This window comes from Acipenser ruthenus, chromosome 7 (assembly GCF_902713425.1).
Source record: "Acipenser ruthenus chromosome 7, fAciRut3.2 maternal haplotype, whole genome shotgun sequence".
Taxonomy (NCBI): Eukaryota; Metazoa; Chordata; class Actinopteri; order Acipenseriformes; family Acipenseridae; genus Acipenser; species Acipenser ruthenus.
In genome coordinates, this window is record NC_081195.1 from 8595155 (window position 1) to 8609016 (window position 13862).

At 41.5% G+C, this 13862-nt stretch overlaps 1 protein-coding gene across 1 annotated transcript in view; it reads right to left on the reverse strand.

Annotated features, from left to right (window-relative positions):
* Positions 1-1068: 1068 nt before the first annotated feature.
* Positions 1069-13862, reverse strand: part of LOC117415424 (LIM domain-binding protein 3-like) — a 17022-nt gene continuing 4228 nt past the window's right edge. Inside the window, exons 3-9 of the mRNA XM_034921870.2 lie at positions 10672-10734; positions 10152-10264; positions 9241-9652; positions 8764-8944; positions 8034-8154; positions 7618-7733; positions 1069-6992 (exon numbers count right to left, since the gene is read on the reverse strand). Of these exons, the coding sequence (XP_034777761.2) occupies positions 6903-6992; positions 7618-7733; positions 8034-8154; positions 8764-8944; positions 9241-9652; positions 10152-10264; positions 10672-10721 (1083 nt within the window). The 5' untranslated portion in view covers positions 10722-10734 and the 3' untranslated portion in view covers positions 1069-6902. The remainder of the gene's footprint in view (positions 6993-7617; positions 7734-8033; positions 8155-8763; positions 8945-9240; positions 9653-10151; positions 10265-10671; positions 10735-13862) is intronic.

A 13862-nucleotide genomic window follows, 5' to 3' on the forward strand; every position in this document is an offset into this window, starting at 1 on the left:
TCATCAAAACGGTTCCTGGGTCAACTAGATAATCTGTTACTCGCATTAATGATATAGCCTCAGCATTTTTGCTTTTCATACCAGCAATCGAAAATATAATACTGGAAATGACCAATTTGGAAGGCAGGTGTATACCAGGTGCAAAGTGGAAAGAACTTGATCATGTTGATATGTGTGCATGCATGCTTTGGGTTTCGTTAGTCAGCTGGAATGTACTCTGGCTCCCTTTGAGCAGCTGTGCAGGTTTTTACTGTGAGGTGAGTGGTTCTGTTAGGATTTTATTGGGGCCAAGGTAAATGGCTTAAATGTTCTTTTTTTAAGAAATAAGGTTCTGTAATATATCGTGAAATATATTTGTTGCAATTGCTAGTAATGCTGTGGTCTGCTTGCCAGGGTTTCTTCAAGGATTACCTTTATAAAGGTGTCCCCACTATAAAAGCATAGCAAAGTGAGATAGAGCATAGTCATTGTAAAGTCCAGAGAGGTATGATAAAGCATATTAAAAAAACATGGCAAACCATGGTAAACTATAGGGGTGTAACCATACATTAATCTCACAATATGTGTGTATCATAATACATGCGATTCTATTGATTGGCTGCTTGTATGATGCAAGATCAAATGGTCATTTAATGATGGACCATTTTGTTAAAAGACGTTAAATGAGACAGGGAGAGTGTGTATCCATATCAACTATAAAACACACTTAATATTCATTCAAGAACAATTTGGTGATCTACAATAAGCTATGTTGTGCTGTTGTTCTTGTATCACGATGCAAACGATACATATTTCAAGCACGATACACCATGTAAAGAAAGTATCACGATTTATCTATTCACAAAGCACCGTTACACCCCTAGTAACCTAGAGTCAATGGATAATAAAACCATGGGAAAGGCATGAGGAAACTGCTAAATTACCATGGTAATCTTTTATAAGTGGGAGCGAGTGTCACCCTGTAGCTGCTGTAAACTTGTGTTCAAATTCCCAATTGGGGCTGGTCATCAACTCACCTGCAGACTAGAATTACCAACAGGAGTAAAATGAAGACAGGAGACTCCAAAAAACAAAACAAAAAAATCGCTCCTATTTTATTGAAGCCAAATCATGACATCCATCCCTGCACTCTTGAGTAACACACAGACTGAAAAATACAGGAGCTAGCTGGGTAGCACAGTGAGAGACTAAGTTACACAGGAGGGGAAAAAGCACCACAAAACAAGTGAAATTCCAATGGACTGAGCTCTGGAACATTTTCAATACAGTTACAGGACCAGGGATACAGAACCTTTACAGAGAGACGCATGCATTGTCCAGTTACTGCCCTTATAAAAGTTCCCCGTTGTAAAAGCATTCACACAGTGAAAGCATGGTAAAGTACAGGTAAGCATTGTAAAAGACAAGCAAGGTGACCCTTCACTGTTTTTGGTGTCGGAGCTCTTAGTGTCCCTTATAAAAGTTTACCAGGGTATTTTTGCACACAGTTTTTGCAGTTTTACCTCTCTTTTCCCATGGTTATACTATGCATTTACCATTCTTTACCCTGGTTTGCCATGTTTATTAATATGCTTTACCATACTCTACCTCGTTACACTTTACAATGCTTACCTATGCCTTACCAATTTTACTGTGCTCTATTGCACTGTGCTGTGCTTTTACTATGGGAGACTTTTATAAGGAACCTATTCACTCATCGATGCTGCAGGACAAACAGTTTTTCCCACAGTATTTGAGGAGTCGACATGAGTCGTGTTTTTACATATTTCTCCTGTTCCATTTGGTATTCCAAAATAAATACACCAGCTCTCTCGATCACCGCAATCACCTTGGGTTGGAGTTTTTAGCGAGGCCTGCTATCGACACGCTAATAATGCGCGATCACCGAGCGGTACGGTCACGTGACTGCTATCCACTTGATTAACGCACGTTTTCAGCACCTGATGATCTCGCATCATTTACACGTTATTTGGGCAGTGTGGATAGGGTGCAAGGCTCTGTCTGAGACTTGAATCAGCACCAACAGTTGTTAAAAAAAAAAAACTTCTAAAGTTTACATAGCTACTGTCCCAGATATACGCCAGAACAAACATACAGTAAAATATATATTTTTCTTTCTGTTAACCATGTAAATCACAACCCCATGCAAAAAGGAAGAAATGTTCAAAAAACACGACATCAACTGGAAAAGGCAACACATTAAAAATAACTGTGAGTTCAAGGCCACGTATTAGTAACGTTTCACAGTGCATTCCAAAATAAAAAAATTAAAACAGTCACACAATCACTGGATGCTTAAAAACACTCTTAAATGATTTAGATTAAAATCAAATGATTTATTAATAATAATAATAATAATAATAATAATAATAATAATAATAATAATAATAATAATAATAATAATAATAATCTAGCAGATGACATGGTGTTTAACATACAGCAGCATGATTATTATATTGTGTAAACAGACACTTAAAGACCAAGATCTCCACAACATAGGTTTTGTTTTTTTCTTAGTATGAATTAAAAAAAGGAGCCTGACAGGCAAATGAACAAAGAAAACAAAGAAGGGATGAGGGAGAGATTGAGAGAGTGCAAGCCTGATAGGAGGACTCGGATGAAACAAGAGAAGGAAGGGAGTGAGACTGAGAGGAAGATGAAACAAAGAGACAGAAGGGAGGAAGATATGGAAAGAAAGGAGAGAAAAAAGAACAAACACCAAAAAAACAAGCATGTAGAAATGATGAAAGAATTACCAAAGAAACAAAGTAACAACTGGAGGAGAGAAGAAAGAAAATAAATACTGAAAAAAAACCAGAACAATCTTAAAGAAAGAAAAATACTGAAGAACGAAAAGAACTGTTTACCGGTGTAGGAGAAAGAAAGAAAGACAGAAAGACGAGTGTGCCAGAAGTACACGGAAAGAATAAAATGAAAGAATCATTGGATGGTCAACGAAAGGTGGAAAACGTGAGAGGAGAGAAAAACACAGAACAGTTGGAGAGACAAGAGAAAGAGAGGGAGAAGGTGACAGTGGCTTAAAGAAGTCTAGTTCCCATAAGAGAGAGGTAAATAACCAGCGAACTTAAACAAACACCTCTCTTACAACTACAGCCTTTTCATTGCCCTTGAATTAAGAAGGGACCCTTGGCAGCATCATTATGTAAACCAGTCTCAGTATTGGAGGGTACAGAACTCAAAATGGTTGCAAACATCTTAAACAGATAAGGGGAGGGGTAGAGAAAGAATACCCCTTCCTTCCCATGGCATTTAAAGAACGTCTGGGAGAACGTGGTCCTTCACACACCAAGAGACATGCAGCAACCAGCCGCATAGCGATCTAATTCAAACAACCTCTCTGTAACTAGCTATAATAACTGTGCGTGTGTGTGTGTGTGTGTGTGCGTGTGCGTGTGTGTGTGCGTGGCGTGTGCGTGTGCGTGTGCGTGTGCGTGTGCGTGTGTGTGTGTGTGTGCGTGTACCCTTATAGAAAACACATTACAGAACTCTATAGCAATCTGTAGTCTGTAAAATAAAATAAAAAACAGCATAGAAGAATGCTTTTTACAGATATTTTTATAGAAACAGTTTACAATTGGCAAAAATTCTATACATTTTTTTGAAAATTTATTTTGTTTAGAAGGGGCAAGTCAAGCCATTAAGTGTAAACTAAGAGTTTTAGATTATTTTGTTTTTAATGTACAGTGAAACCCCATTATATAAAGGGCCTAAACTTATAGTGTACTTATATTATCCGTTTAATTGACACATCGATGTGTAATTACGATGTACAAGGAAGATCTTTTTTAGCAGGACCAGTTTAGTCGTGTTGTGGTAATTGAACGTCTCTGTTTTGTTTTTTGTGTGCAATGAAAAGCTGCAGGTATTTTACAGGTGCTTGATTAAACAGCTCCCTTCTACTGTGGAAGGCATGCGGACATGCCACAGGCACGCAGTCACTTCGTCAGGAGCACAAGGCGTACCTAGTTCATGCTAAACCTTGGGTTTTAAGAAGCATCTCCAGGGATGGAAAGAAGACTCCCACTGCATAGCAGTTTGATCCTGGTTTTACCACAAGTTTAATAAGACACACCTGAGCTCGTTACCAACACACTGGGGCTAATCAAGCACATATTACAACCTGGAATGGGTGAAACTGTTGTGCAGGAGCACATGCTTGAACACCATGCTTTACTCTTCTGCCACCTAGTGGTGTCACAGTATATATACAGACTTGTACAGGGGACAGAAACCCACACATGGAGTCAAGTATGCTTCATTAAGCAAATGTTGATCAAGCTGCTTCCCCCCCCCCCCCCCCCCCCAGGAGTTTAAGAATCAATCTTAAGATCATTGTTTTCTTCTCTTTTATTTTTGCTTTCTCTTGTGATTTTTTATTATCTTAAAAAAACAGCAGCTTTTCACTGCTGCCCGCTAGTTTGTTACTAAGAAAGCACTTAGGGTGCAACTTTTTAAGTCTTAATATGAACATTTCATAAATTAGTGACCCAAAGAAGAGAGCGAAATACAGGCAATTAAATACAAACAAATGAATAATAATAATAATAATAATAATAATAATAATAATAATAATAATAATAATAATAATAAGGCTACAGAATTAATGTTGGTGAAGAAAGCTGAATTTCTTTAACAAACTTTCACATTTGGGCCTGTTTTGGCCCCAGTGAAATAAACCAGGATAAAGATGTCAGGGAAATATGGACCTCTTTGGCACTCTCTGCACACAGATACAAAGGGATGTGCAAATGCATAACCTGCAGAGCCACGACTCAGTTGGTCAGTCATGTCCCAGTATAAACAGGACAGGCTAAACATCTCTGACTTAGAGGAAGATCCAAAAAAAAAAATACAATCCAATCAAATCACTATCAGGGAGGGCACTGCACTGCATTCGAGTCAAAAGAGTGTGTGGAGATTCTACATGCCATTCACTTGAAACACAGTGGAGATTCTACACTCCATTCACTTAAAACACAGTGGAGATTCTACACTCCATTCACTTAAAACACAGTGGAGATTCTACACTCCATTCACTTAAAACACAGTGGAGATTCTACACTCCATTCACTTAAAACACAGTGGAGATTCTACACTCCATTCACTTAAAACACAGTGGAGATTCTACACTCCATTCACTTAAAACACAGTGGAGATTCTACACTCCATTCACTTAAAACACAGTGGAGATTCTACACTCCATTCACTTAAAACACAATGGAGATTCTACACTCCATTCACTTAAAACACAATGGAGATTCTACACTCCATTCACTTAAAACACAGTGGAGATTCTACACTCCATTCATTTAAAACACAATGGAGATTCTACACTCCGTTCACTTAAAACACAGTGGAGATTCTACACTCCATTCACTTAAAACACAATGGAGATTCTACACTCCATTCACTTAAAACACAGTGGAGATTCTACACTCCATTCACTTAAAACACAGTGGAGATTCTACACTCCATTCACTTAAAACACAGTGGAGATTCTACACTCCATTCACTTAAAACACAGTGGAGATTCTACACTCCATTCACTTAAAACACATTCAGGAACGCCTGTGGTTTTTATTTCATTGATTGAATGTCACCATGGAATGCAGGAGCTATATTTTCTGATTGGATCCCCCCTTTACTACTATCAATCTATCTGTGTTTTATAAACCTAAGCATCTGTCTTCAGTATTTCTAAAGAATCTTTAAAAAGTCTGTCTAACAACATTGAAATACACTGGGCAGTATGCATCGAAGCCCTAAGCATCTACTTACCCGTCAGTGCTTTGCAAATACTCATAAATAGCTATCTGTCTTCTCATCTCTATCATTCAGTACACCCTGCAGAGGCAGCATCCTGAGTGAAGTCATCTCTATCTGTCTTCTCATCTCTATCATTCAGTACACCCTGCAGAGGCAGCATCCTGAGTGAAGTCATCTCTATCTGCTAACCCATGTCAAGAGTGAGCTTGGTAATCTAGACAGAGGCAGATCATAATACATGCCTTTCCCTTCACCGATTCCTGTACACCTCTGCTTATATCATTAACATAGTACCAGTTCGGTCATATTTTCAAAGCGTTTCCTCCATTCTTTAATGAACTCCTATTTTGTTAAAAGGAGGAAAAAAACATGTTGATGTTACAAAATGAAAAACAAAAAACACATTGACAGCGCTTAAGAGGACTTGAAATATATATATAGTTAGCAGTTTGGTTCTAGTTGTGTTTTTCTCTCTTTCAAAAAACAGGAGTGCATTGAAGACTGGAGTAAATGCTTTGAAAATATGGCCTGTTGTGTTTTTGTGACGAGGCGAACAGGTCAGGTGTGTACAGAGCAAGCCCATATAATGTTTGCACTGGGTGAATATTTTGTGGGATCGGACAGATTAAAAGTTTACAGTTTTCAGATTTATATTTTTTAGTTTTAATGCAGACCAAAATATTCTGGCTTTTACTCATCCCGTCATTTTTCGTGGCTGCTTTCTAATGACATGCCAGGAAATCTTGATCTGTACTGCAGCTGAACCTTCAACATTATAATAGTTATTTATTTTATACAATACACCTCAAAGAGCTAAAAACCTCAAAGCACTTCCAAATTATTATGAATTATTAAACTATATGTATAATTAGAGTTGGGAATACTTTAATTGTAATCTAAAAAACAAACTAACCCCAAACAGTAGTTGTACAATAACAAGCTAGTACTGCTTGTTTTCTTTAAATATCTGGGAAATCGTAAAGCCCTCGTTGACCTTGAGGATTCCCAGAGAGTTCTCAAGGTCGGCCGTGTGGTCTGATCCGTGTTTTTGCCCTTTCCTTCTTTCTCTCTCTCTCTCTCTCTCTCTCTCTCTCTCTCTCTCTCTCTCTCTCTCTCTACACGTTGATGGCGTGAGCGTGCTTTTTACACAGAGGTTTATCCTTCTTGGAGTAGAACGGCTTTCCTTCCAGATTCACGTTGCACACCTGCAAGAAATCAGAGATGCCTTCAGCCTTGGAGTTCTAAACGCAGCACATTTTAAAAAGCGATGTGAGCTTTTATTGAGATCAGGCATGGGCAACTCCTGGAGTTAAATTAGTTTTTTTTTTTTTTTTTCAAAATTATAATTTATGCTAGAATTACAAAAGGTATGTAACACAAACAAAACAAAAAAAAAATCATCACCGAATTAATATTTTTGAAATAATTTGGCATATGATTTAAATATTTTGCCTAGAATAAGAAAGTTTAAAAATAGAATATAAAACAGGAAATCTTTACTTTCCAGTGGATCCCATGTTTGTAAAAAGCAGTTCAGTTTACCACGATCACTCTGCTACAACCTTTCCAAGTGTAAAGTGTGACCCACAAGATGTTTCCACTCTGAGAACCTTGGCCCCTTTCCTCCTTCCCAGTGTTAAGAAACTAGTTTGAGGGTCACTCTGCACCAGGTTTACAGGTTTAAATGAGTAGTAATTGACCTGGATGGAGGTTTCATTGGTTCAATTAAACAATCGAGAACTGCATCACCCATTTATTTTTAGGGGTAATCCCGGGATAAGGAATCAGAGACGCCACACTGCCCCCTGCTGCAGTGGAGGAGAGACTCACCGCGCAGACGAAGCAGGAGTCGTGCCAGGTCTGTCCCAGGGCCTCGATGAACTTGTCTCCTGCCTCCACTGGGAAGTCACAGCCGTGGCACTTAGTGCTGAACAGAGCGATATAGTCTGGCGACAGGAAGCAATGAGAGACAGGAATCAAGAGGTGACTTCTGGTTACATACTGTACAATAAATAATCCAGAAAATGGGAATCCAAAAGCCATAACTCTCAACTAGAGGAGATGACGGTTCAGTTTAAAACGCTTTGTCAAAAATATGCAGCCCAAACATATAGGTACTTTTATCCCAGGATGTAAATGCTGTACACATACAGTCTTGTGCCCAAATACACGCAAAACGTTCCTTTAGTCTTTAACAAAACATTCCTTTAAACAGTCTTTAAAGTGAACCACCCGAATGGAGGTACCTTTCTCGCAGTAGGGCTCTCCGTCCTCCATGTGGAAGAGGCTGTTTCCGAAGGGTTTGTTGCAGGCAGCGCACACGAAGCAGGTGGTGTGCCAGGTCTGCCTCAACGCATGCATCACTTCCTGCCAGGGACAACAAAGAGCAGCTCTGAGGCACTTGGGCCAGAGTGCGTGCGCCCTTATAAAGGTTCCCCCATGGAATATACTGAATATATATTTTCATGCATATACTAATATTATTATTTTTTATTAGTATTATTTTTTTTATATAATAATTTTTATGTTTATCACACACTAAGGATTTAGACCAGGGGGGCCTGTTACCAAAAGACAGTGTTAGCACAGAGCCCTGTTTAGAAGGAGCAGAGTGTGCCGTTAGCCTTCACATCAGAACGTGTTAAAAAAAACAGGAGAGACGGTCAGAGGACAAAGCGTTTTATCCTTAGTCAGTTCACATGCTGTGTAAAAACATGATTTACTTAAAAACAAATTAAAACTGATTTTTTGGGTGTTGATTAGAGGAACATTAAGCAATTTATTTATTTTTTCCTTTATAACTGTGCCGGGGATGACTTCTACACACAGGACAAGATGGACTGGAACGGTGATTGGTTGATTTCTCGTATGTGATTTGTCATGCAGTTTTAAGTTCTTTAATTGAATATGAAGTTGTCGAGCTGACTTTGAACAGTCCTTGTTTGCCCAGTGCAGGGGGGTCCCGGACGCACTCACCCCCATGATCTTGGTGCTGCAGCGGGCGCAGGTGGGAGCGAAGAACTGCCCGTAGCAGCCCTCGCAGTACACGTTGTTCTGCTCCTCCACGAAGGACGCGTCCGCCAGGGAGGTGTGGCAGTAGTGGCAGTTAAACTCCTCCGGGTGCCAGGAGCGCCCCAGTGCCACCATGAAGGGACCCCTGGGGTGAGACGGGGCAGTTAACAGATAATAATGAGACGAAGAAGACCAAAAATAATACTAACAAAAATAAGAACATGAATACTACTACTACTACTACTACTACTACTACTACTACTACTACTACTACTAATAATAATAATAATAATAATACTAATAATAGCTTCATGCCTTAAAAAGCACTTTGGTACAGGCATACAATAAGTCGTTGCATCTTTCTGCAAAGCTGTTATTGTGAGGTTGATGGCCACTGAAATATGCTGGTGTAGCACTGCAGTGTGGTATGAAGAAGGCTACCTGATGATGCCGTTGCAGGAGCTACACAGCGGGGTCCGGTTGCCTGCCGGGAAGCGCTCTGCCCTCTGCAAGATCCCGCGGCCTACTGAGGGGGTGGAGAAGGGGGCGGGGCTGGCGGCTGGATGCTGGGGGAGGGAGGAGTTGGGGATGATGGCAGGAGGAACGGGGGCAGCCTGGGGGAGAGGCTGGATGTGTTTGGTGAGGGTACTGGTGCTCGCCCCAGGAACAAACTTCTGAGCGAAGGAGTCGTCCACCACCCAGGGAGGGCGACCAGAGGAGGCAGGGGCAGGGGCAGGGGCTGGGACTGGGGCAGGGGTAGGAGTATATACTGGAGCTGGGGCAGGGGTATATACTGGAGCTGGGGCAGGGGTATGTACTGGAGCTGGCGCAGGGGTATGTACTGGAACTGGGGCTGAAAGAGAAAGACAGAGGGGTTGTTAAAAAAAACAACATCACGATGATATCTAACTGTGACAAATGGAAACTTGAATGCAGTGCACCTAACACACACTTTACTGCACAGATGGTTTTTGCATCGGAGCACAACGCAAGGCCCTGGAGCAATGGGGCTATGAAAAGTAATGTTCACCAGTAAATACAAGAGAGAGCAAGGGTAGAGAAAAAGAGAGAGAGAGACAGGAGTGAAGGAAAGGGGGAGAGAGAGAGATGGAGAAAGGGTTAGAGGGAGAAAGAGAAAGAGAGAGGGAGAAGATCTGACACCACTTTCTTATGCTTCTGACTTAATAAAACAAACAATTTGAAGTGTTTTTAATCTGAAAGCGTATCGTCATTTAGAAAGGGAGTTGAACTTTAAGACAGCAACACACAGTGAGAGAGAGAGAGCGAGAGAGAGAGAGAGAGAGAGAGAGAGAGAGAGAGAGAGAGAGAGAGAGAGAGAGACAGCGCCTCACCTGGGGCGGGGATGTAGGCAGTGGGCACAATATTGATGGTGCTGACGACCTTCGGAGGAGAGGCAGGGGTCTGCACTGCTCTCTGCTGCACTGTCGAGGGCTGGGGGAAGGAGCTGGGGGGTTGAAAGGGGAGCAGTTAAAGAGCATTGAGAGGCAGCGTCACCTCCCCCTCCCCCTCCCGCTCACCACTGCTTCCCAGACCTCACTTCACACTTCACCGTAGAACTTGTGTATTATAGAACAAGGTCGGGAGAGGTGTGGGGCTTCGCTTGCATGGTTAGTGGGGTTTTAACAGTGCAGAGAGATCCACAGAGTAGTAGCCTGTTACTGAAAGACAGTGTTAGCACAGAGAGTCAGGTGTCGTGTTTAGAAGGAGAAGGACAAATGTGCGCAGTTAGCCTTGAGAACGTGTTAAAAAGTCAGTCCACATACTGTGCTAGAATAGAGACAAAGGAAAAGAGAGAGTAAAGAAATCCCAGGTGTTATTCAGAGGTTACACAAGACGTCCCCCAGTCTCTACCTGGTCGTGGTGGTTTTGGACTGGACGCTGTAGGAGGAGGAGGACTGCATGCTGAAGCTGGCACTGGAGAGAGACAGGTTTCCGTGTTAGAAGAAATCACGGGTTCCGCTACAGCAACAGAGAGCAGGGGCTGAGTCAGAGACAGAGAGAGGCTGCATCCCTCAGGCACTCGCCACTAGGGGGCAGTATGGGGTTTGATCTACAAAACTGCTTTGAAGGGCATTCCTTCTGCGCAGATGTAGGATGTGATCATTTGGTGCTTTTTTAATTTTTATATAGTAACATTATTGCTCATTGTTTCCAACATTTGTGACACATTCAGAAAAAACAGTAAAACTGCATCCTGGTGACTGTTGAGAGATCCATCTCTGATAACATTGAGAATTCAACCACTGACATGTGTACATGTACCTCAGTTACATGGCTAGCTAAGTCTGTTTTATATGAGAACAGTTACATAAACTTGAAGTGTTAAATAATGTAAGTAAACTAATGTTCTAATATCTAATATTTATAAATATATATAAAAAACATGCCTGCTTTGAAAAAAAAAAAAAAAGTTTCCTAAATATCTGTTGCAGTGTCGACACTTGAGATTAATCAGCGTGATATAGTTACTGTATATGCATTCTATCCTGCCTGAGCTAAGCATGTCAAAACCTCATGTTGACACATGACAGCATGTAAACTGAGTAGCAGGGATCTCACAGAAGTGCAGAAGAGAAACACAAGCGCACATCACACCCCGCAGAGGGAACCATACTCTATATGATGCACACATACATGGGAATGCTGTTGCATATATAAAGTATACTGTGCAAAGCACTGAATGTACGGTCTTGACTACATTCAAAGAAGCCTGTGTAAACAGAAGCAAGACAAAGTGACACAGTGAGGTCAGAGAATGCCTGAGCTGTTTCACAACTGGAAAAGAGCAGATTAAGAGGCAAAACAAGGACTGTACAAAGATTAGGGTAAAAACCTGAGAATTAAATACACTGAAGAAGACGCACGGTTTAGAGAGAAATGTTTGCTTGTAAAAAAAGGAGACATGCAGCTGACCTGGTCAGAATTAGTGCCCGGACTGATGAGACACGAGGCACTTTTCTCGTTGCTGTGAATCAACTCTTATTAAGCCGCAGCATTAGAAAACTGTAAGAGGGCTTTTTACTCCAAAGAAAAAATAAATAAAACAGAATAAAAACTAAAGTTTTACTATTTTTTTTTAAAAGATGAAAATTCAACAGTGATAAGAAACAAGCAAATTGAGAGTGCCTAAGAGACCACATTTGAATAAATTACTAAGCTATATAATACCCGTTTTGTACAGTTGTGGCAGGGCGGAAGCCCTACACATGGGGAAATATGTAGTTTTATTGTATATTTTTGCATTATTTGTTGTAAATTAATTTAATTAACTGTTTAATTGATGTGGCACTCCGCCAGGGACGATCACCTGTCTGCGTGGAGCAGCAGCTGAAAGCAATGAGCTGTTCCAGCAGGCAGGTGGGCGTGTCTCGGCGGAGCGTTAGTATAAAAACATAGAGATCGCTGTGATCGGGGCTGCTGCAAGGCCTGCCGTTTTCACGGCACCTTTGATTTATAGTTTGTTGTATTGTGTTTTATTTTTGAGTGTTTGTACAGTCGTGTATCGTCCTCTGTGCGCTACCATCGCTGGTAGCGTCACATGACATTATTGTTTACTTTTTGTTTATGTTTATTGATTAAATCTCGTGCGCCTGTGTCGGCGTATCAACGTCAATCTCTATCTCAGTCTCGTCTGTGTTCTCCTCGGCTACCTGAGGCAAGTTTACCAGGACTCTATCACAACAGTCAATAGGTGTTTTTTCATTTTTCAAAAAAACAGGAGTTACATAATTAAAGACTGGAATAAAGTCTTTGAAAATATGGCCCAAACAATCTAAATTTATACCTGATGTATCCTTTGGTGCAGTAACTTTAGCCTTTTAGCCTTTGAGCTGCACCACGTAGAACAGCTCAGTTTGGGGTTACAGGGCCTCTGTAGGGTTCATGGAAAACCATGTTGCCGGACTCAGAGAACAGATTTTTCCAAATGGCACCATTTCTCTCTTCATGGGGTGGGTCACAATCACCGATTTTTGACTCTTTTACTGTTTGGACTTAGACTACTTTGAGAAATGCACACTTTGCAGTAAAAAGCTTTGAAAGTAACACTCTGTGATTCGAATCCCGTTTGCACCGCGTTGCCGATCTTGGCTGAGCTCCCATGGGGGGCTCTGCATTGGCTATAGTGCTCTCGCGGATAAGGAGAAGAAAATCGTCCGGGGACAGTTCACCTCGCTACGCAACAGTGACCCCTATTGTTCAGGCCTGGCCTAACGGTTTGTACAGTTCATTGCACATTCAATGTAGTTTATCCACAGTCATTTTAATAGGAGAGAATATCAGCCACTTAAAAAGCACCTCAACAACACAGGGTAAGTACTGTAAGGCGACCAGCTAATCTGTTTATTAGGAGATTAATACTGTAAAACCCTGGTAAACAATGGAGTTAAGAAGACAGAAAAAAAACAGGATTTCCAACTGGTTCACAAGATATAGCCTTTAATAGCTCATCCAATCAGATGCATGGGATTTTATACAAAGATGAATCAGATTTGGGACGAATGGTAGGTCAGAACGACCTGCATTCCGAAACCAGCTGGATGCTGTGCTGAAGAATTTCAGTACCATGTCATCACAACTGAAGGAGCGATTCTCAAGATACATCTAATAAAAGGGTGGCCTGCGTACATGTACACTACCCTCCGAGGCAGCACATCCTGCCATTACAGGGATGCCCTTGGGAACCTACAGACAGTTGGTAACCCTGAAGAAACTGCGTGTTACAGTAGTACAGTAATGGCTCTGGATGCCCTGTGGTTAGTCTAGGGGACTGGGCGGTACCTCTGCGGCCTGGCTGTCCCACGTGGGAGGGAGGGGGCGCTGGCGGTTCGCTTGGGCAGGTTTCTGGTGCGGAACACGGGAGTGATGGCCAGAGCCTCGAGGGCCGTGGTGGGAGGCCTGGCGGAGGCACTAACACTGTTTCTACACCACAAAGAGTTAACAAGAAACATGTGAGAGAGGGGGACAGGGAGCTCATTGGACCCCCAAAATAACAAGCCAAGGGTAGGGGCTCCCCTAAAGCAGGGGGGCAGAAATTTTGAATG